At 31.2% G+C, this 21,814-nt stretch overlaps 5 protein-coding genes across 13 annotated transcripts; 1 reads left to right on the top strand and 4 right to left on the bottom strand.

Moving 5' to 3' along the window:
- On the bottom strand, window positions 225–1,297 carry LOC18602161 (stress-induced protein KIN2). Its single transcript, XM_007033377.2, has 3 exons — window positions 850–1,297; window positions 693–761; window positions 225–553 (listed from the first exon to the last, which is right to left on the bottom strand). Exons 1-3 carry the CDS (start codon window positions 907–909, stop codon window positions 479–481), a joined length of 204 nt encoding a protein of 67 aa, XP_007033439.1. The 5' UTR covers window positions 910–1,297; the 3' UTR covers window positions 225–478.
- Window positions 6,318–9,444, top strand: LOC18602160 (ribosomal RNA-processing protein 7 homolog A). 9 transcript variants are annotated; one of them, XM_018119212.1, is made up of 8 exons: window positions 6,318–6,452; window positions 6,596–6,687; window positions 7,042–7,131; window positions 7,210–7,356; window positions 7,561–7,710; window positions 8,038–8,135; window positions 8,363–8,570; window positions 8,995–9,444. In XM_018119212.1, exons 3-8 carry the CDS (start codon window positions 7,074–7,076, stop codon window positions 9,078–9,080), a joined length of 747 nt encoding a protein of 248 aa, XP_017974701.1. In that variant the 5' UTR covers window positions 6,318–6,452; window positions 6,596–6,687; window positions 7,042–7,073; the 3' UTR covers window positions 9,081–9,444. The 9 variants fall into 9 exon arrangements, with proteins under 9 accessions (XP_017974701.1, XP_017974703.1, XP_017974700.1 ...); XM_018119214.1 differs by having other exon boundaries at window positions 6,596–6,691; XM_007033368.2 differs by having other exon boundaries at window positions 6,319–6,452; window positions 7,042–7,101; window positions 8,995–9,427.
- On the bottom strand, window positions 10,133–11,724 carry LOC108660413 (S-adenosylmethionine decarboxylase proenzyme). Its single transcript, XM_018119205.1, has one exon. The coding sequence runs from the start codon at window positions 11,627–11,629 to the stop codon at window positions 10,517–10,519; it is 1,113 nt and encodes a 370-aa protein (XP_017974694.1). The 5' UTR covers window positions 11,630–11,724; the 3' UTR covers window positions 10,133–10,516.
- On the bottom strand, window positions 11,739–12,026 carry LOC18602159. The gene is made up of 2 exons (XM_018119217.1): window positions 11,880–12,026; window positions 11,739–11,781 (listed from the first exon to the last, which is right to left on the bottom strand). Exons 1-2 carry the CDS (start codon window positions 12,012–12,014, stop codon window positions 11,761–11,763), a joined length of 156 nt encoding a protein of 51 aa, XP_017974706.1. The 5' UTR covers window positions 12,015–12,026; the 3' UTR covers window positions 11,739–11,760.
- Window positions 17,700–20,906, bottom strand: LOC18602158 (pentatricopeptide repeat-containing protein At5g38730). The gene is made up of 2 exons (XM_018119202.1): window positions 18,756–20,906; window positions 17,700–18,645 (listed from the first exon to the last, which is right to left on the bottom strand). The coding sequence occupies exon 1, from the start codon at window positions 20,794–20,796 to the stop codon at window positions 19,015–19,017; it is 1,782 nt and encodes a 593-aa protein (XP_017974691.1). The 5' UTR covers window positions 20,797–20,906; the 3' UTR covers window positions 17,700–18,645; window positions 18,756–19,014.

Below are 21,814 nucleotides of genomic sequence, written 5' to 3'. Positions count from 1 at the left end.
ACAGGATTGGAAGCTTCGGCATGTAAACCCAGCACTTGGACAACTTTTTTCTAAACTCGCAATAAAAAAATAGAAAACAACATAATCCACCATCGATTATACTAAGATAAAGCTGTATATTACTGCATTTTATCATTGTTTTTGATAGGAGAACAAAAACACACTGTGTTGTGTCATTGATGCATTATAAAGAAAAAAATTGATTGAACAATTTTATAAAGAAATTAAATCATGCAACATAAAAACTAGTTGAACATTAATAATAATATCAAGAATGGAAAAACAATATCCGAATTGCATTAAAGGAAATAACTGGAAGAGGAACTCCTGACAACTACATGTTAGAGCAGCCTTTCTTCTTTGTTCATAGGAAAAAAACACTAAAACAGCATTTTATTAAATGCTCCAACAAAACACTAATTTGAACATGGATTAAAACATCTAAATGAAATTGGATAGACAGGGTCTTTTTCAGCTTTCATTTATTCATGCCAGTTGCATCCTTCACGGCCTCTTTAGCTCCATGTGCCTTCTCCATCATCTTCTGCCCAGTCTGTCAACAACAACAGATTACATATTACATATTGTTATACTCTCAAAGAAAACCAAAGGAAACTAGCTACTTCACTTGGGTTATTGTCTAAGCAGTATAAGTAATTTCATGATTTGGAGTTGATTTCTTTGTTTCGAACCTCTTGCATTGATTCCTTAGCAGATTGGGCAGCATCGGCAGCCTTGTCCATCAGGTTGCTAGCCTTTTCCTGAAATTAACATGAAAACGAAATGTAGCATTGTACCAATTTCCGGGTTCAACAAAATTTAGCAGAAACAAGAAAGCTCTAAGTTTACCTGAGCCTGGCCCTTGGCCTCACCAGCTTTGTAGCTCATGCTCTGGGAGTTGTCAGCCATATTTGATCTTTAAGTTGTTTGGAATCTAAAAGCTGAGAAAGTAGGAATTATAGAAATCGGAGGTTGGTGCTGCACACCATCAAAGATGTTTCAAATTTATAGATTCTAAAACCAATTCATTTGTTGACACGTATAGTGCTACGTTGGAGGCAATTCCAGAGGTATCTCCCTTTGACCAGGGAACTCTAATGGAATACTTCAATTTAAACAAAATCCCAAGGCAATTCCTGTTTTGATGGTAGTCACCTTTGACATATTCTTGGCATTGGAATCAGGGGCAGTAAGAACAAACAATTTGTTTGATTGAGTTTAAGCATTAATCAAACCCCAACCCAGCTCTAATGGTCCCCAAAAGCAAAACTCTGACCTGAATGGTTCCAACTTCCAAGATCAGCAATTAAGCCCTCTCATAAGCTTAAAAGAAAATCAAATCAACCTACCAACTTAAAGAAACTAAACAGTATTACCTAATTCCAATGAGTAAAAGTATAGTAAAACGTTTATAGATATTCATTCACTTAGGGATATGCATGAAACAAACATGTAATGAGATTAAAACCTTTGAATCCACTGACAAGACATTTAAGCAGAATAAACTAGCACCAAAGAAGCTATAAAGGAAGAAGGGAAATTGCTCAAGGAGAGAAAAAGAAAATAAAATTGGTTTACCTTGGCATCTTAGCATGACAAAAGAGTAGAAATCTTAAGAATTACTCCAGATTTTCTACAAGCAGATGCACTCCCTTGATCTCATGGAGCTCAGCAAATTGAATTCCACAAACATAGAAATTTAGACACATATGAGCACTGAATGTATAAGAAGCATATAAAGGTAGATTTTTATAAAACGAATTAGTAAAAACTTAGCAGTTGTATCAATTTTTTTTTAATTGTAATAACATTTTTTTGAACTTAACGTGTTTGGTCTTTATTTTTGTATTTCAATAAGATATAAACTCTTGGAGTTAAATACTTTTATGATAGAAATAAAGTTTAAAATAAAAAGAAAATTTATATGACAAAGAAGATATATTAAAAAATTATTTAACGTCAACATTACTGTTAAGTGAAATGGATAGAATGAAATGAATTTAGATAAAAAGATATTATTTAAAATCTTCAAATTTGAATAATTAACTTTTAAGTTATTTTAGTTGTTACATTTCCTATAATCATAGAAAATATTCAGTATCAGATGTTACATGCCAAGATCAAAACTTCAACACCAAATGTTTTATGTCAAGGTGTAAACTCCAACACTATTTATTACACACCATAGCTTCTTTCTTTCTACTGAAGTTACATACCAAAGTATGACGAGATGATGAGATGATGAGAGATAGAAAGTGAGATAGTGATAGTAATAGTGGTAAAATTATAAAAAAATTGGATGACGAGAAAGAAAAATGAAAAGCACAGCAAAATAGCGAGCAAAGCAGACAAATGGCAGGAAAGGAAATTTGGGAGCACTTAAGAGGTTCATTAAGGGTAATTTTGTCAAAAAAACTTTTCTATTGGTTAAAACTAATTAAAATTAAAAAGAAGGTTATTTTTAAAATACTCTATCTTTGAGGGTTAAAAACAATTATCTTCTATTTAATTTTTAAATATTAATAATTTATTATTAATTNTTAATAATTTTTATAATTTCTTTAAAATATTAATATTTTTATAATTTAATCAATGATATTTAAAATATTAATATTTTATTTATATTTTAAATATTATTATTATTAAAATATTAATATTTTATTTATATTTTAAATATTATTATTATTAAAATATTAATAATTTTAATTAAAATTTAAATATTAATTTTTATAATATATAATTAAAAACTTAAAATTTTTATTATAATATGTGATTATCTATTTTATTTTATTTTTAAATATTAATAAATTATAATTTGTTTAAAATATTAATAATTGACAATTTAAATATTAACATTTTTAAATATTAGTATTTATTTATAATTGAAAAATTATTATGATTAAAATATTAATAATTTTAATTAAATTTAAATTTAAAATATTATTTTTTGTAATATATAATTAAATGCTCAAACTTTTATTATAATATATGATTATCTATTTTTTAGTTTATTTTATTGTTTAAATATTAATAATTTATAATTTAGTTAAAATATTAATAATTGATAATTTAAATATTAATATTTTATATATAATTTAATCTATAACATTTTAAAATATTAATATTTTATTTTTAATTTAAATGTTATTATTAAAATATGAATAATTTTAATTGATTTTTGAATTTAAAATATTAAATATTTATAATATATAATTAAAAACTTAAAACCTTTTATTTTAAATTTGTTTCATTTTTTATTTTCACTTATAAAGGGTATTTTTATGTTACTAATTTTAAAAGCTATTCCCCACTTATGGAATAGATGGGGGTTGGGATTAGCTAATTTTTGACTTTTGGGTGATTTTGGAGGATAGAGATTGTAGAGGAATGGTTTTTTCTTGGACCATTTGGCAACGAAACGGATAAACAAATTTTCAATGGCTTAGCCATTTCCCAACCAATCATGCTGAAAAGGAACTAAAAATAATGGTGAGCATTGATTGAATAGACATATTAGGTTAAAAATACAAAAACAACCTCATTTATTTTATAAACGCAAAATTAATCCAACATAAAGAAGAAAGCATAGGTGAAAAGATCAAAATAGGCCGACCATTTCGTAAAATTTCAAAAATGAGTCACATTGGAAGGGCAATTAGCATTGAAAACTCGAGAGAAGCCGAAAATATGAATAGACTATAATACCATCAATATTTCATGAAAACCCCAAAACAACCTCTATGACTAAAAGAAAATTAGACCAAAAAGACTAAAATCCGCCCCTTTTGTCCAAACTTTCCTAAAACACTTTATATAAAAATCATGTGAATACTGATATTTACCCTTCACAAATAATGAAAACCCACCCAAATCACTTAAACAAGTCATAAAAGGTGTTGAAAGGCATTCTTACGCCTAATAATCAACCAAAACCCCAAAGCACCCTCCACTCTTTCACCACATAAGGCAAAAATTCATAAACACCCCCAATAAAGGTATGGAGTTTGAAAATCTCAAAATGCCTTTCACCTTGAAATGACACTTGGAACAATCCCAATTTGGAACTTGCTTTCAATATGTAGTATAGATTTCAAAGCATTCTATTATTGCGTGGATGGTCTTTCTAGACAGATTAACTACTCTTCAAAGGTTTGTAATGGGAATGGAAGCTCTCCCACTAATAGGAAAACTGTTTGTGGTTGTTGGAGTTTTTTTGTATTAAAACAACAAAGGTAGCTTTTGAGTGGTTCTTTCAATGGCCAATTTTTGGCGTTTTCTCAAGATGGTAGGTCTTTTTAAACTCGGCACAAGATTTTGGGATCCTCGATTATTGAAATGGTTTTAGTGCATCTTGTTGGAAGTTTACATCTAAAATTACTATAAATTCTTCTTATTCCCCACCCCCAAAGTCATCTAGGATAGCTTTCTTTGTGGAAACCATCAAATAAGTAGATCTATTCATTAAAGCATGGAAACGATCTTCTCATGGGTGAATCCTGTATTTGGACGCTCCCTATAAAACATGCATGCCTTGCATGTAGGGCTACTGAGTTTCTCCATCTATCTGACCAAAATAATGACAATTATATATGACCTTACGTTTTTATTTTTATTTTTATGTTTTTTTCTGTTCCAATTGTATAGCTTAATGCCATCACTATGCTTTTTCCTAAAGAGATTAGCAAACTTGTAGCCAAGGACTTCCTTCTTTGTCAATATCATTATGAAAAATGTCAATGCTCTTGTTTAAGTCTCAGCAAAAAATAGAATATCATTGCATCATATTTTAATTCCCCTTGCATTTTAATTCTCTCGAAAGCCATACGAAATTAGTATAGTACATGTTAAATGATATTTTTCTTATATATGATAAATTGTTAATGGTTATAATTGAGTGTGTTATTATAGTATATGTTAAATGATATTTTTCTTATATATGAGAAATTGTTAGTGGTTATAATTGAGTGTGTTATTATAGTATATGTTAAATGATATTTTCCTTATACATGAGATATTGTTAGTGAATATGGGAAATTATGGATGTACGGGTGAAAGTTATACAGTTTTCTTTTTTTTTTTATCATTCTCATTTTTCCCCCATGATACCTTTTGAATAGATGTGTATAGAGTTGAGTTTCTTTTTGTGAGAGGACTTGTCCCTCTGTTTGGGAAAACCAAAGGATGATAAAACATTGTTTTATATTTGACATAATACTAAAAAAAATTTTAAATTATTTAAAAAATTTAAATAAAATTTTATTCTTTTATTAATTTTATCAAATTATTATACTTTTATTCTAAGTCAAATAAATATTTAAATTAATATTAATTAATTATATTTAATTAAAACATTACTTATCATTATGGTGACGGTTGGTACTTTACAATACAATATGATTATAGATAATGTGATTGCAAGTAATGTGATTACAAGCAATATGATTGTAAGAAAAATAATATTACAGCGTTTAATATACAAATAAAATAATGATTGAAATATAGAGAAGATAACACTGTAGCGTTTGATTTACAAGTACTTTGCTGGGAATGAAATGTTAATTTTTAAAATTACCCTTATTTATTAAAACGTAAGTTTAATATACTTATATTTTTAATTATTAATTTTTATATAATATCATCTCTTAAATATATTTTTAATATCATATATTTTATTTTTATTTTTTATTATAATCTTATATATTGTATTTTTATTTTTAATATAATTTTTTGTATTATATATTTTATTGTAATTTCTTTTACCTATATTATATAAATTTAATTTTTGATATTTTATTTTATTTTATTTTTTGATTTTTATATTATATATTATATTTTAATATTTTTTATTTTAATTATAACATCACAAAATATTTTTAATAAGGTAATAAAATTGAAGGGTAAAAGTGTCTTTAAGAATATTATAAAGTGCAATGTAATGTGATTGCATTGATTTTGAATTGCAATCGCATTATATTCCTTTGCTGTAATGTGATTGCATTAGTTTTGGATTGTAATCGCATTATATCTCTTTGCTGTAATGTGATTGCATTGTAATCTTACATTACAGTAATCTATTATAAAATAAATACTATAATATAATTTAATTAAACATATTATAAAAAATATGCTTTCACTTTTTTCATACCAAACATTACTTGTATGTCACGATTTAATTCTTAGTATAATAATTCTTATAAAGAAATTTAACCCCAAAGAAAAGCGTTTTAAACTCGTTTAATCCAACACTAAGCTCTCAAACCGAAAGCAAAAGCCCATTAGGCCCAAGTCTTATTGCCCTACTAAATAGAATTGGAAACTCTTTTCTCCGTCTTCTTCACCGCAGCAGCGGCTAGTTTGAGGCCTTCAGCGACATAGCCAGACAAGTACATATCAAACAGCTGCGTTGTATTTCAAATCCAGCCGCCCCACCTTCCAGCCTCAGCGACACCCTGGTTAGACTTTGGCCTCTTTCTTTTGTCCTGTTATGGTTATCCTGTTATTATATGAAGTCGTATTGATTATTTTTCTTTCTCTCACTAACGCGCGGCCACTTTCTCCCTTTCTACAACTCTTTCACTTTCCCTTCTCTCTCCAGTGGCTTTAGCTGTTTCTACACCGGGATAGTGGGGTTAAAGGGTTTTTGACAATTGAAGGGGGTATCGAAAGATTTCATTGCGAAAGCCATTGGTAGGTGGGGGCCCTTTCAGTGTCAATGTTTTGTAGGGATATTGGGTTATGGTTGATTCTATGTTGTTGCTCTCATGCTGGGGAGAGTCTGTGGCTGAATAGCTGATGGCTGCAGACTTACCTCGGCATCCTTGTAAATGGTGTGAACATTGAATTAATGAAATTGATCTTTCAAAAAAATGAAGTATTATTGATTTTGCTATTCATGTCGGAATTTAAGAGGTAGTTAATGTTTGAGCTGCAAATTGCTTATTTTATTCTTCAGTTTGATATATACTTGTTTAAGGAAGAAGAAAGTTCTATGGGTTACATCTATCAATTTATATGATACATTCTGTCTCTTTTTAATCTCAGAAAATATTGAAACTTTGAAGAACAAGTCTACTATGAAGAAGAAGAGAAGTAGGGAGAAGGGTAAATGCCAATGGAAATTCTTAAGACGTGGTGACATTTTGTCTTTGAATGATATTTTTGGATACGTAATAACCTTTATAATGGATTTCTTTTTTTTCTTTGTTTCAGTGGCCAATTTGGTTGAAACCAAAGAAGAAAAGAAAAGGGATAAATCAAGCAAGAAGAAAAGAAAAAGTAAGGAGAAAAATAATGCCATCATTGGAATTGTTGATCAGCTCGGTGATGAGGAAGAAGACCATTTCCAGAAACAAAATGGTGAGAGTTTTTTTCTTGTTTCATTAAATGGTGAGAGTAAGATCAAAGATTTAATAAGGCATGCTGTGGCTGATACTGAAAGTGAGATTAAGAGTTGTGAATAAGTGATGGGTTTTGTTTGTTCTATTTAGAAATTCATCAGTTGACGCCGATATTGCAGTTTCTCTTTGGTGTTAGATAATTGTTTTGGGTTTTATCTTGTAGGCAAATTTAAGAAGGATAGAAAAAAGAAAAAGAAGGAACACAGCTCATCAGGGGAGAATCAACTGTTGGTGGAAAAGAGTAAAGCAGCTGATAAAGATGAAGTATATGAAATACCTTCAGGGGATGAAGACTGCTCACAAGGAATGAAAAGTATGAAACTGGTGACCTTTCATTAAATATTTTAAGCTTTTGACATTGTAGATAAGCTTTTGGACCGTTACTCTTTTCAGTCTTATTATGGTATATATGCTCAATTTTGCCTTATAACCTATTTGTCTAAATGTTCACTTAAACTTTGTGTAGGATTTGTATCACAATATAGCAATTGTCATACTTGTAGTTAAAGTTCTATTTGGTTATTTGATAGAAATCAGCATACCTTTTCTTTCCTGGGTTTTAAAATTTGATCATATATTGTCAATTGATAACAAGTTCTATCATTTTGGTTATTTTATTGAAAAACTTCATAAACCGCAGAATGGGTTATCGAGTACCACCAAAGTAGGCCTGGCTTGAAGGTTTTGCAACAAAGAATTGATGAGTTTATAATTGCCCATGAGGCAAAACTTGAACAGGTACTTTCTCTTTCTGGCACCCTCACTGGTGAATAATTTAGGCCTTTTTGGGAAATGAATTTGGTCCTAGCAGTACACAACTGGTTCATGCATATGCTATGTGTTATGAATTTATGCCTTTACACATGATCAGTTAGAAATATGTTGTCTGTTTGTCTTTTTTGGTACTGGGAATTGCAGCTGCTAGTTACCTGTAGTTTCTCACTTACGTCATTATGGTGATACAGGAAAGAAAAGAAAGAGAAGCTTGTCTTACAGAAGGGGGATGGACACTTGTTGAACATCATAAAGGAAGGAAAAAGACAACAGAATTTGAAAGTGGAACTACAGTGGGTTCTGTTTCCCAGGCTGCTGTGGAGGGGAAATTAGCTAAGAAGAAGAGCAAAGAGGTCTTTGATTTCTATCGGTTTCAAAAAAGAGAAGCCAAGAGGAATGGTATGGATGATCTTATATAGAGTTTGTTGGTTCTCTTTCTTAGATGTCACTCTTGAGTTTATTCTGAACATTAACCATTAAAATTTTGTAAAAATTTTGAGTTAAGGTGTGATTAATTATGTTGTAGGGTCTTGACGTTAGAATTAGTTTCATTTCATTGTTGTATTTTTGTTTTTGTTTTTTTCATCATGATAGCCACTAGATAAATTTTCTTCTTTGATATTAACTAATAAACCATAAAAATGAAAAGAAGAGCTGCTCTATTCATTTGAGGTATTGCAACTAATTGGTTGTTTTCTCATGCCTATGGATTTTCATCTGACTATGGCTATGTATATGATGTACGAATGTACTTGTTATTTACGTATATAAATACTAAAATAAGAACTTATGATTTGTTATGTACTTGTTTATTTCCTTGCAGAACTTATGATGCTCCAGAGCAGATTTGAGCAGGATAAAAAGCGTATCCAACAGTTGAGGGCTGCTAGGAAGTTTCGACCTTACTGAGTGCAACCAAACCCTTATAAAAAACCAGGAGGTGAACCCCTCTCTTAATTATTTACTGATTGCTGCGTTTAAGAAGCTGAAGGCTGACTACATGTCATTTGTAACCCATTTTGTGCAATTTTTATGGTTTTATAGTATACTGTAAAAATCAATTAGGATTGGAACAAGAATATGCACTTCTTCCATTTATTCCAGAACTCCCTCTATTTTACACAAATCTCAATTCTTTAGCAACTATTGTTATGCTGGTTTGTGTGGGGGGTGAAACTACAGTTCTGTTCATCAAAGCCTGTGGCTTGACCGGTTATGGCACTTTGGGATATTATGCACGTTTCCAGTTGATTATAGGTGTAGGTGTTGACCATTTTTATCTTGCATGACTCTATTGGGACTGTCATATTCTGCACCTGCTCTTCAACTTATGGGCAAATTAAAATGATTTCAATTTTATCCCTTATTTTTCATTATAGAATCACATGGAGTTAGGAAACTTAAGAGTGGAAGGAAGATAGAGTATATGCAATATGTCCCCATGCGAAAATCATGTAATACGTGGGAAAGCATTTTACAGATTTCATTAACTCTCAGATTAGGTTGCTGGTCAGAATTGTAGGAACAATTCTGAAAGCGGCAAGGGTAACTATAACTTGCAAGGTGCATCTTTCAATGGGGGAAATCTCCTGAACTATATAGTACAAGTACAATTACAAGGTTATTGAGGCCAATGAAAGTTGATCGTCAACTTCATGCAAGTAATCATATATTTACCTCTTTGTCTGTAATGTTCCTAGTCATAAAGCATTCCGTATGCCAGTGTCCAGGGAATTCTATATCTAGGGTGCTCAATTTGGTGGTTTTTATGCATTTGAAATTGTTGTTCTTTCTAAAAGGACAATTTATCTGAGCGCAAGAGACCCAGAAGGAGAAGTATAAGGAAATATATAATGTAAGCTACACCGACCACTGAGTTGTACAGGAAGGAATCCAGCACAAATCATGCTGGACATCCTAGTTTATGTTAAAAGAAACTCACTAGCAAAAACACATGTATATCAAAGTAAGAAAAAGGTCAAATTATAAGATAATAATTGTGATGCTAAATAAATGCAATGAAAATTTTAGTAGCACAAATAGCACACTTTATTTAAATTAAGCTCCAGTGATATCTAGCACCCAAATCATTTCCAAAATAACTGTCAAATGCGTAGATAAATCCTTAAGCTGTTCGCCTCCTCTGCACATAACCCCACAACATTTATTATAGAAAAACAACAGAAACAAATATATAAACTAAAAATAATTTCAGTTCAACATCCTCATCCTTCTCATCCTTACTTTAGCAGCACTCCAGGAGCTCTTTTTTCCATAACAGTATGCATTCAAACACATTGACTCTTGGACTCATGGTTCACCCCTACAATGTCCAGTATCCAAAGCTATAGAGCACTCAGATGGTATGGAACAGGTCGAAATCCAACTTCCTCATCCTTCTCATCCTCACTCCAGCAACATTTCAGAATAGACCTAGGCGACACACAGACATCAGCACCAATAAAGCTGTAGTAAATGACTGAACTGCCGTTCCCAAGCACATCAAATCTCCTTTCTTCACAACAGTACCCATTCACATCAAGAGGGATCCTATGATCAAGTACATCTCCATTGACGTCAGCATGCAAAGATACAGAGAACTCAGTTGGCCTGAAACAAGCTAAAACTCTCTCAATCAGCTGATTCAATTTCACGGTCTCAAAATCATAACCGGCTGCCTCAAAACTTGCATAACTGAAACCGTCTTCTGGAGTGACATGAATTGTTGATATTGCATCCTTTTCAATTGAATTCATGGAGTAACCACAAGGGTCAAACTCAAAATCACATATCTGGGACTGTGGAAGAATCTCCCTAATACCTGAATGCTCAGTCATCAACACTGCTGAACTTACATGTGTTTTGTAGAAGACAGATGCCTTCTTCTTGTCCAAACCAGTCATGCACATTTCTAAAGTATAAACTGGATCTGAATGACCACTCCTTTCTGCATAAGCTGAATAAACATGCCATTTCTTTGTTTTATCAGAACTACCCATAATATAAGCCTTCCTACGAGAACCAAGCTTAAGAAAAAAGCGATCAAGGATCGCTACTTCCTCAGAGAAGTTACGATGTGGAAATGGTTGAGCCCCAGGAAATATGAAGCTCCCATGAGTGTACCTCACAGACCGTACAGAAAGTGAAAGGTTGTTAGCAAACCTCAGAATGGCAGGGATCGAAAGAAGCAATTTTGTAGTCCCACAAGTCTTGATGATGATTTTGTAAGGGTAGACAAAGAGGCTTGATTCAGAAAGAACATATGAATCAACATGATCGTTTGACAGTGAAGAAACGATTGTGCATTCAGCTGGTTTCAGGATTTCATCCAATTGTATTTTGGATAAGGAGCGAAGGCCCATCCCTCGAGGATCAACAAATGAACCAGGGTCAAAAAATGACACCTCGAGCCTCTTTTCATAGCCTTCAAATCCAATTGCAGAGACAGGGAAGGCCATCTTGGCTTAAAAAGAAACAACTGGTATTGCAAGAAGGAAGAATGAGAGAATAAAGAGGTAAGGAAGGAAACAGACTAGAGTATTTGCAGTGTGATTGAGGCTTTGGGGGTTAAGTCAAAACTTCACGAAACTCAGGATGGTCTTCGGACACACTGCACAAATAAAGCATCAGAAAATGTCAATTAAAAGGGTCCATCCGTATTTATATGATGAAACAAAGACCAGGTAAAATTCAAGAACAAAAACTCACATTGGAGTAAGCAGCAGATCGGAATTTCTTGATTCCACCGTGAGGTCGAACGTCTTCAATGCTGTAACCGAGAGGAGCTTCGTAGAACAAAGATTTACTACTACTAGACTTCTTTTTCCCACCCTTGGACTCCATTAGATCATTCAGTCTTTCCTGATAGAGCCACCCAAATATAAATTAAGCACTAAAACAACTTTGCAAATGATGAATCAATAAATTAAGATACTCCAGGACAATGTAAATAATTAAGATGCACCAAGCAACATTCACAAGGTGGTGAAAACAAGCAAAGAAGTACTAAAATTGATATTATTCCTCTCCATTTTTCTTTTGTGGACATGGCAATTTTCAAAATCAGAGACAACAAGCTGTAGATATCAACTCGATTTCCAAAACTTTATAATAATAAACAGCAAGAGCATAATCTAATCTTTTATTCATTTTCTTGAGGGTAAAACAATAACTATTCTAATTAAAAAAAATGCACGAGTATATTAACTTTCTTAACAGAAAAAGTATCATGCTAGTATAATTGTACGAGTGCTTTTTAACATAAGCAGAACGAATTCCTCAGCAGAGATTAAGAGGAACGGTTAAAAACCATTCAAAGAAAATATTCAGCAGGGTGTTTTCAGCACCAGATACGCACTATATCCATTGATTTTTTTTCTACTGAAACAATTGAAATAATGCCAATTTCCTAAAGCGATAAAGCAAGCAGCAATTTGGGAAAAACTGGAGAGTTTAAAAAAAAAAACTTTTTTTGTCCGAAATTAAAAAAAAAAAACAGAATTTCAATTTTCAAGGCAGAAATCACCTAAGTCACAATAACACATAAAAGGGCTTCTGAATTTTCGTTCCCTTAACACAATAGTAAACATAACTTATCAACAAAGAAACAGAACAAGATACAAAATCAAACGCATAAAAGAACATAATAGTCTCAGTTGAAGAAAAGGCAATACTCACAATGTAAAACAATCAAAACAAGTAGCTCTCCAAGAAGAACCCTTTTTCTGAACCTTTCGATCAAAACCTGAAACTCAAAAAGAAAATCACAATCAATGAATCTACCAAAACAATTGCAAAAAAGATCCAAAAACACAAGCAATAAAAACGATAAAATAAACAAGAATTATCATTAAACGTACCAATTCGAAAACTATTGGAAAAAGTGAAAGAAACCCAAAAAGAATCCGATAGAAATCGACTAAGAATCAGAGGGTGCTTTCTTTTTCTTTTTGCAGAATTATTTGGTTTCTTTGTTTTTTCTTTTTCTTCTGAGGCTTGTGCAGAAAGTTGTGGGTGGCCTTTTATAGAGGTAGTTGTGGCGCAAATAATTGCGGATGAGTTTTGGAAATCTACCCGTAAGTCCTGCCGATAATTACGGTCGTACCCTTAATTTTTACATGAATTTTGCTCGAAGACACGATCTTTTGGTTGGATTTTAACTCTTTTTCGATTTTTCATTCTTTCCATAAAAAAATTTATATACCATTTTTATCCTAATTATTATTATAGCATAAAAAATCTTAACTATTAATTATATATAAGGATGCGCCCTATCTATTTATAAGTATAATGATAAATTTAGATAAAGTGTGAGAATTTAATTCTAGAAGTTCATTAACAAACTTTTAAAATTTAATCAATTAATTATTAAATTGTTAAATGGGATAAATATTTTTTTTTTTTACAAAATATAACCTTTTGATAAAATATTGGTAAAAATGGAAGAAAAAAATTTAATGTCATTATTCTATTATGCTTTTTTTTTTTATGTTATATATATATATATATATTGTTGAGCTTGATGTCAAGGATGAAGTGATACCAACTCGGCTAATAAAATTATGTAATATCATAATAATAAATATAAAATTAAGAATTTATGAGTTTTTAATTTTTCTTATAAAATGCATTTTAAAAAAACTACCTCTATCTATTATTTTTAAATAGCTATCTTCTTTTCCTTTTTCAAGAGACTTTTAAATCTTTCACACACACAGTGGATGTGAAATACCCTAATGCAAATAAAATGAATAGGTATCACCATATTATATAAAAAATTAAATTTATAATAAATAAAAATAATACATGAATATGCATGAATATGATTATAATATTTATTGTATTTACATGTAATAAAAATGTGTATTTCTTTAAATTATCTATATACCACAAATTTACTGAAATTTTGCTTAAATATTTATGGGCATTGCATATAAAAATATGTTTGGTATTTAATTATTTTATTTTATGCATACATAAATCTATACTAATATTTAAAGTCAATTGCTGAGTTTAGAGTTACAAGTCATGATGACACCAATTCAGTTGATAAACCAACATAAAACTCTAATAATATAATTAAATAACATATAAAAATAGGATTATATTAATTATTTGACTTTTAAAATGAAAACAATATTATATCAATTAGTTTTAAATATCATGATTTTAGATTTCTTATAATTTATGCGGTACCCTTTTAATAATATTTATTATTCACTTCAATTGAACATTTGTCTGTATGACTACGTCTAATGTTAATTTTCATATTTTATGTTCAAACCGAAAACAATAGTTAAATAAAAGAAGAAATTTTTGAAAAGTTATAATGATTAAAAACATTAATATAAAAAGCAGAAAAAAATCTGATATTGAGTGCATGATATAGATAAAACTATAGTATCATTTACATTTATATAAATATTTTTTAAAATTCAAAATTTTAACACATTTTAATTTTAAATTTGTTAAATTAATCAAATATATTACTTGATATCTATTGTGAAAATGAAATTATTTACTCCATTTAATTATTTATAAAAAATGTCAATCAACTCACATATATTTGAAAATAACTCAATTTCTTTTAAATTTACGATCCAAATTCAAAATAATTTTGAACTCAAGAGAACCTAAACCCGAACTTAAAAAAACTCGAATCCAAAAACAGTCCGACCTAAACCGGTCCGAACTCTCCCAATTATTATCTCCTCTCCAAAAACAAGATTCAAAATTTTTTCTAAAATTTGTTTAAAAAATCTATAAACAGTATGAGGGCAATTGAGTCATTCGGCAGGACAATGAGAAGAATAAATAGGAAAGGGGAGTGGCTTGGCTAAGTTTAAGGAATTGGGATATGCATGTGGACATGGTCATTGGTGGAGGAGATAGTGATAAGAAGTTGACTAAGGGAGTACAGAATGATCCACGCAACGACTGACAAGGCACAACATGTGATTGTCAGCTGAGCTGGGTTTCTCTGTCCTTTCTCTCTTCTGTTCCTTTCCATGCTTTGTCTTTTCCTCCTAAATTTGGGGCCCACAGTATCTGAGGCCCCGAATCAATAAGATCCTTTAATTATTTCATACTGACATTATTGCCCTTCCCCCGTCCTTTTTTTTCCAAAAATAGTAAGACATTTGGGGTCCCACTCTTCCGTCTTTACGCTCTGTAGGCGGTCAGCGGTCCTTCGTACTGGGTTCAGCCCAGTCTCCTTCGTACTCAGTCTCCGGCTTCGCCAGAAACGTAAAAATTAAGTAATAATATCATATTAATATTATGACAAAATTATCGTTAACCAAGGGATATCTTGAAAATATAAAAATAATAAGAATTTCTTATTTAATTGTGAATTGATTTTAAATTAAATATTTAATTTAAACTTTTATATTATATAATAGATCAATTATCTTTGCATGTGAAAAAAATTTTAAAGTGATAATAGTGATAAATTTGAAATAAATTACATTTAAAATATTTTAAAAATATATCTAAATATAATAAGAATTTTTTTTAAAAAAATAAAAGATCGAGTTCTCCATCTAAAATTGTACATTCTACTCAATTTAAATCAAGCTTAAGTTTACATCTATTAATTTTAAAATAAATTTTAAAATGTTAAAAATTAGTATCCAAAATACAATATTTAATTTTAACCAATGTATAGAGGTGGGTGAGCAAGGCTTAGGGGTAGGGTCAGGTGGTCTAAACCTATCATAGAGGTTAATTAAATGCAAAGATTGTAATGACAATTTCTAAATTTATGCCTTCTAATTAGTGCTATGAACTAATAATAATAATAATAATAATAATAATAATAATGGCTACTAGATTGTCAAATAGTGTCATTGTCAACAATATACCAAACCACTAAATAGAGCACATGCAACTTGAGTTGCATTAAATATATAGTTGTAAGCTTTTCATATTTTGATGGTTTTGTAAGTTGAACTCAATATTAGTAACTCTTACATATAAACTTAAAGATTTATTTTATTTTTTATTGATGTGTAATTCGAGACATTTTCTCTAACCCAATTATGCATCAATTTTGTTGCAATGATTCTTTCACCTATAAAAAAAAAAAAAAAACTCATTTTGAATCGAGTTTATTTTGTTTTTGGTATTTTTTTTATGTAAAATTTGACATTGGTGAAAAGTTGAGTAGTCTCTAATACTATTAATCATGGACTCATATTTTTAATCCAAAAGATATTTCTATTAAGTGACAAAAAATCGTTGTAAATCCAAGACTTATCTCATGTTTTACTGATTTGAAATCATGCATGAATTTCAAGTGTAAACTTGAAACATAAATAAGAGATAACTATGATTAGGTTGAGGTAATCCATAAGCACCTTTGATTCTGTAAACGTGGACTAAGGATATTTCTTATGTAACAAGTAATAAAAGTATCGACACAGCTAATTAGGAATAAATCAACCAAGAAGGAATGCTTCTTTGACAGTGACAGAATTGTATAGAAGGCATCTCTGGCAAGTAACATATATAGATATATGCAAGGCCGACTTGTCTTAAGTCACGACATTAAGTTAGCAGTATACTATTACTTAACTATTATTCAATACAAGAATCTTGGAAGATAAGGATGCCAAACCAGTGACAGCATCTCAATGAGCTGGTTAGCATTAACAAACCTCTACTCACATTAGCATCTCTTTACTTTGGAAGAAAGGCATGTTTTATCATCTACAAAATGAACCCAACCAATTCACCCTAATTCCAATTGCTTCAGCAATTCAAGGATTTACGAACACACCATTAAGAGGCTCAAGCTCTTTATACTAGGCATTCTAAGATTGAAAGAGCAATGTAAAACTAAACAACTACTATTAGGAACTTTCTTAGGCTTTCAACTGTAATCTTAGAAGACAGCATATAAAATATCAGCTTCGTCTCCTAGAGACTTGGCTAATGTAAAACATAGTCCAAACTCACATTCCTGAAGACATGAAAGAAACCAGAAAAATTGCAGGTTCAAAGTCACAAGCATAAGAAACTCGCCAGATCTTCTTAACCCTAAGCACTCTTTATCCCACATCATGCTGTATGTCAAGCAGTTATAAAAAAGCAGCCTAAGAAAGTATGTTGAGACAAAACTGATCTACAAGTTTCCCCAATCAACCTTTTGCACACAGGCCCAATGCTAAATGTTCACAGGGAAAAGCATGGCAGGCTAAAAGCATAAAAGAGCAATTACAAGCTTATGCAGCATAAAGAATGTTTAGGAATGTTTTAATATTATTCAATTCATCTGTCAGCAGTATCCAGATATTCCTAATATAATGGTAAATCAAAACTTCAGCCACCGCAGTTTGGCATTAAAACTCATTTTGGAATAAATTTGAAGCTGTTTCATAGTTCCATACTGCTGAGGGAACTTGAGAATGATTGAGAATGTTTTAATATGACAATTCACTATAAGGAACATAGAAAAACTATAAATAAAGAGAGAGTAGGAATCCCATGATTAAGTTACTGAAACAGACTGACTATTTAACAAAATGGCTTAAAATAATTCAGTATTGCAAACATGAGGTTGGGACTTCGCACCCAAGTGTTACAAGGAAGAGAAACAGAATTGAACAAGAAAAATAGAGATAACATGAAGATGAGAAAGGTAGTGGAGAAGGAACAAACCTACCAATATATTCTCATGAAACTGTAGAAGAATATAGCAGAAATAACATTAGAATCTAAGATATCAGGCTAAGCAAAGGCCAGCATACTCAGAATAATATAACAATAAGTTAAAAGAGGTAAGAACAAATCTACAGGACAGTGTAGCAACCCAGGGCTCATCAGCAAAAGGTCTCAACTTATAGAGATCAGCTACTAAACAAGACCCCTTAAAGAATCAGTAACTCCTTCTGTACACACCTTTTAACCATATTAGATTTTGTCCCACATAAAGCTTTCAATCACCCCTTTCAACTGCAATCATGCTCCTCCATGCCTTCAACTTTTTTTTCCTTCCATGAGATTTTTGACTACCACTGCAAACTAGTTTATCAGCATGGAAGAACTCATCAACTGATAGAATCAAAAGCAAATCCACCAAAGAACAAGAATACGTCTAATACTCGGTGGCTGTCCTACCCTTCAATAAGCCTTCTGTAGTATTAGAAATTCCTGCTTTACGAACTCAATATATCCACTGTGAAAATCCTTCTGCAATTCAATTTGAGAATGCCAAAAATACTATTTTCTATACTTTTAGACATTTTATTCCCAAGACATCTCTGAAAATAACAATATCCTTGAGTCGTTGTCTTTTCATATTCAAGACACAAAAAAGAAATAGTATTCTCTACATAATTGTGCTGAATATGTTGTAACAGTAAAAGCCATTGTATAATTCTTAGTCAATATGTATGCCTCTTGCATAGTTGCATTTACTCCCAGGCAGAGTGAGTAGGATTGACAGTCCTGTCCACCATTTACTAGCCTTCTCCTAAAGCAAACACAAAAAACATATCAATATGATTGTCTATAGCACATATCACAAAATATAATCATGCTCATAACTATTAAGTATGCAAGAAACAAAGAGACTAAGGTTACCTGAACTTGGCCATTGGCCTCACCAGCTTGGTCTTTGGCCATTTTGTTAGCCAGAACGCAAGTTACTATCAAGCAATAGAAACCGCGATTTGGTGCTTCACATTTCTAAGTTTTAAAGAAATTTATACTTAAACCAGTTCATTTCTTGACATCTGTAGAGCCACATGGAAAGCTATTTGAGATGCGTCTCATTGTGACCAGGATGCCCTAAAGCATCACAAATCAAGTATGTAACTGAAAAGACATCTGCAAGGTCAGTTTACAATTGTAACTTCCTCTGCTCGATATCCTTCAGTATACTCTTAGACATTAATCCCCTCTCAACCACGTGGTTCCAAAAGAAATCTAAAATGCTATTATCATCAGCATAAGAAGCGTTGAAACATCGATAGATTTTGAGAGTTATCATCAACCTTCTCTTATACATTTCATTTAACACATCTGAAGCAGCATTCACCTTCCCCATTTTCCAGTAAGCATAGGCCAGGCTAGTGTATATTACACTGTCTCCTGATATACCTTTTCCTAGCATAAGAGTGAATATTCTTTGCGCACAATCAACCCTTTCTAGCTTACAAAACCTCCTTATGAGTGCCCTATACACTGAGACATCAATACAAAGGCCTCTTTTCAACAATTCATCTGGGAGTTTCATAACTTTTTCTTCATTGCCTTGGTTGCAGTATCCATCAACAAGCCAGGAGTAGGTAGAATAACTTGGAGAAATCCCTGCGTCAAGCATGTTGATCAAGAACTCTATAGCACTGTCCATTTCACGCACCCTGCAAAATCCATGGATCAAAGCCTTGAATGTAAATTGATCCAACTTCAATCCAGCCTCCACCATCTTGTTCTTCACTTTCATAGCAGACCCCATGTCTCCAATCTTGCAATAAGCATTGATCAATGTGTTACAAGTGACATTATCAGGTTCAACTTTCTTTTCACTCATCTCATTCAAAACCCGATTTGCTTCCCTTATTTTACCTTCTTCACACAACTTACGGATAATTGAATTATAAGTAACAACTCCTGGATAAATCCCCTTAGCCTCCATCATCTCACGCACTCTTAAAGCTTCACCTAGATCATTCACTCTGCAATAACCATCAATCAAAGTAGTATAAGTCACATGGTTAGGACTCACACCTTTAATTTCCTTAAAAAGCCTGACAGCCTCTCTCATTCTGCCTTCTCTACAAAACCCATAAATAAGTGAATTATAAGTTATAATATCCGGACTAATCCCCGCTCTTTCCATTCTATCTTGCACGCACAAAGCTTCATAATGCATTCCTTTCTTACAATACAATGCAATCAACGTATTATACGTGAAACGATCAGGAAAAACACTCTTCAATTCCATCTCACTCAGCACTTTTTCTGCCTTCTCGACATCACCACCCTTGCAACAAGCATGAACCAGCACATTATAAACATGTAAATTTCCGACCACCCCAAGTCTAACCATTTTCTTATAAACTTTCCACACATTATCAATCAATTTTTCTTTAACTAAACAATTCAAAAGCACAGTACAAGCGTGTAAATGAGGCTTTAAACCATGAAGTCTCATAGCCTCAAAAACCTGTAAAGCATCTTGGGTCATTCTCAATTTCCCATAAGATATCACCAGCCAACTCAAAACATGAGAATTCACTTCAAAGTCCGAATGGGTACTCACCAAAGCATTCAAAACAGAATTTGATGACAAGAAATCTTTGTTTGAAATTTTTCCGAGCAAGTTATGTGCTGTCTTGAAATGTTTGTGTTTTGTAAGAATATGGACCATTGTCCACGTGGATTGCAGAGAGTGGTCGTAATTTGGAATAGAAATTTCGATCCATTTAAAGAAAGACCAAGAAAGAGAAGGACTGGAACAGAAAAGGGAGAGCTTGTAAAGGAGGTAGTTAATGGTAGTCGAGGTTAATTGGGTGCAAATTTTGGGTTTCAAAAGAGTGTTCCAATGACCCTTTAGGATAATGGTGAAAATAGTATGTGAGAATCGGGCTGAGTTGTTTTGAGGAACTGAGTTAGCCATTAGTTGATCTAATTTCGCTTCCTTTTTTGGTAGAAGGAATCTAGCTCTTTGTTTTCTTTTTGCAGGGCAGTGACATGCTTTAATAGCGGTTGCGTAGGTGGAGGGTGCTTTAATTTCATCCTAGAGTTAGCGTTTTGACGGAATCTGATTATTGCGAATATTTTTAGTACGAATGAAACTGATTGGAAATTTATTATTGAGAATATAATATTGTTATATTTGGTATATATAAGAAAATATTTATTAAAGTTTTATTTTATATATAAAAATATAAATTTAATAAACCGAAAGAAGGTAAATTTTTAAACTTTCAAATTTTAATCTTTTAAAATAATAAATAATATCATTATAAAAATAACATAATATTTGAATATTAATTATTTAAATTTTAAAATATGTGAAGTTATTAAATTTTATTTTTTATAATAGTGCTCAGAACTTTTAAAAATACTTATTATTTTTGTAATAATGCCTACAAATATTACAAGAATTATAAAAGACATTTTCAAAGAGTTTTCTAATTTTTTTTTATCATTGAACTTCTTTGACTAAAGACTTTTTGCTTTTGCTTTCATTATTAGAATAAAAAGCAAATGCTTTTGGTAATATTAGTAGTGGTAGTATTTTATTTTTTATAATCAATTTCCTCTCAACTGATAATGGTAATAATTATGTATGCAAATAATGAAAAAAAAATTATATATATATATATATATATATATATATATATATGAATGGTAGGGTTAAGGGTAAATTAAGATAACAAAAATAACAACTTTTCCCAAATAATGAGAACATTCTCACGGTTATGTTTATGCCACCCAATTAAAATCCCATAAATGTGNTATCAAATAATGAAAAAAAAATTATATATATATATATATATATATATATATATATGAATGGTAGGGTTAAGGGTAAATTAAGATAACAAAAATAACAACTTTTCCCAAATAATGAGAACATTCTCACGGTTATGTTTATGCCACCCAATTAAAATCCCATAAATGTGACTCAA

The sequence above is a fragment of the Theobroma cacao genome, chromosome 4 (genome assembly GCF_000208745.1).
Source record: "Theobroma cacao cultivar B97-61/B2 chromosome 4, Criollo_cocoa_genome_V2, whole genome shotgun sequence".
Taxonomy (NCBI): Eukaryota; Viridiplantae; Streptophyta; class Magnoliopsida; order Malvales; family Malvaceae; genus Theobroma; species Theobroma cacao.
This window is presented reverse-complemented; position numbering and strand designations above follow the sequence as displayed.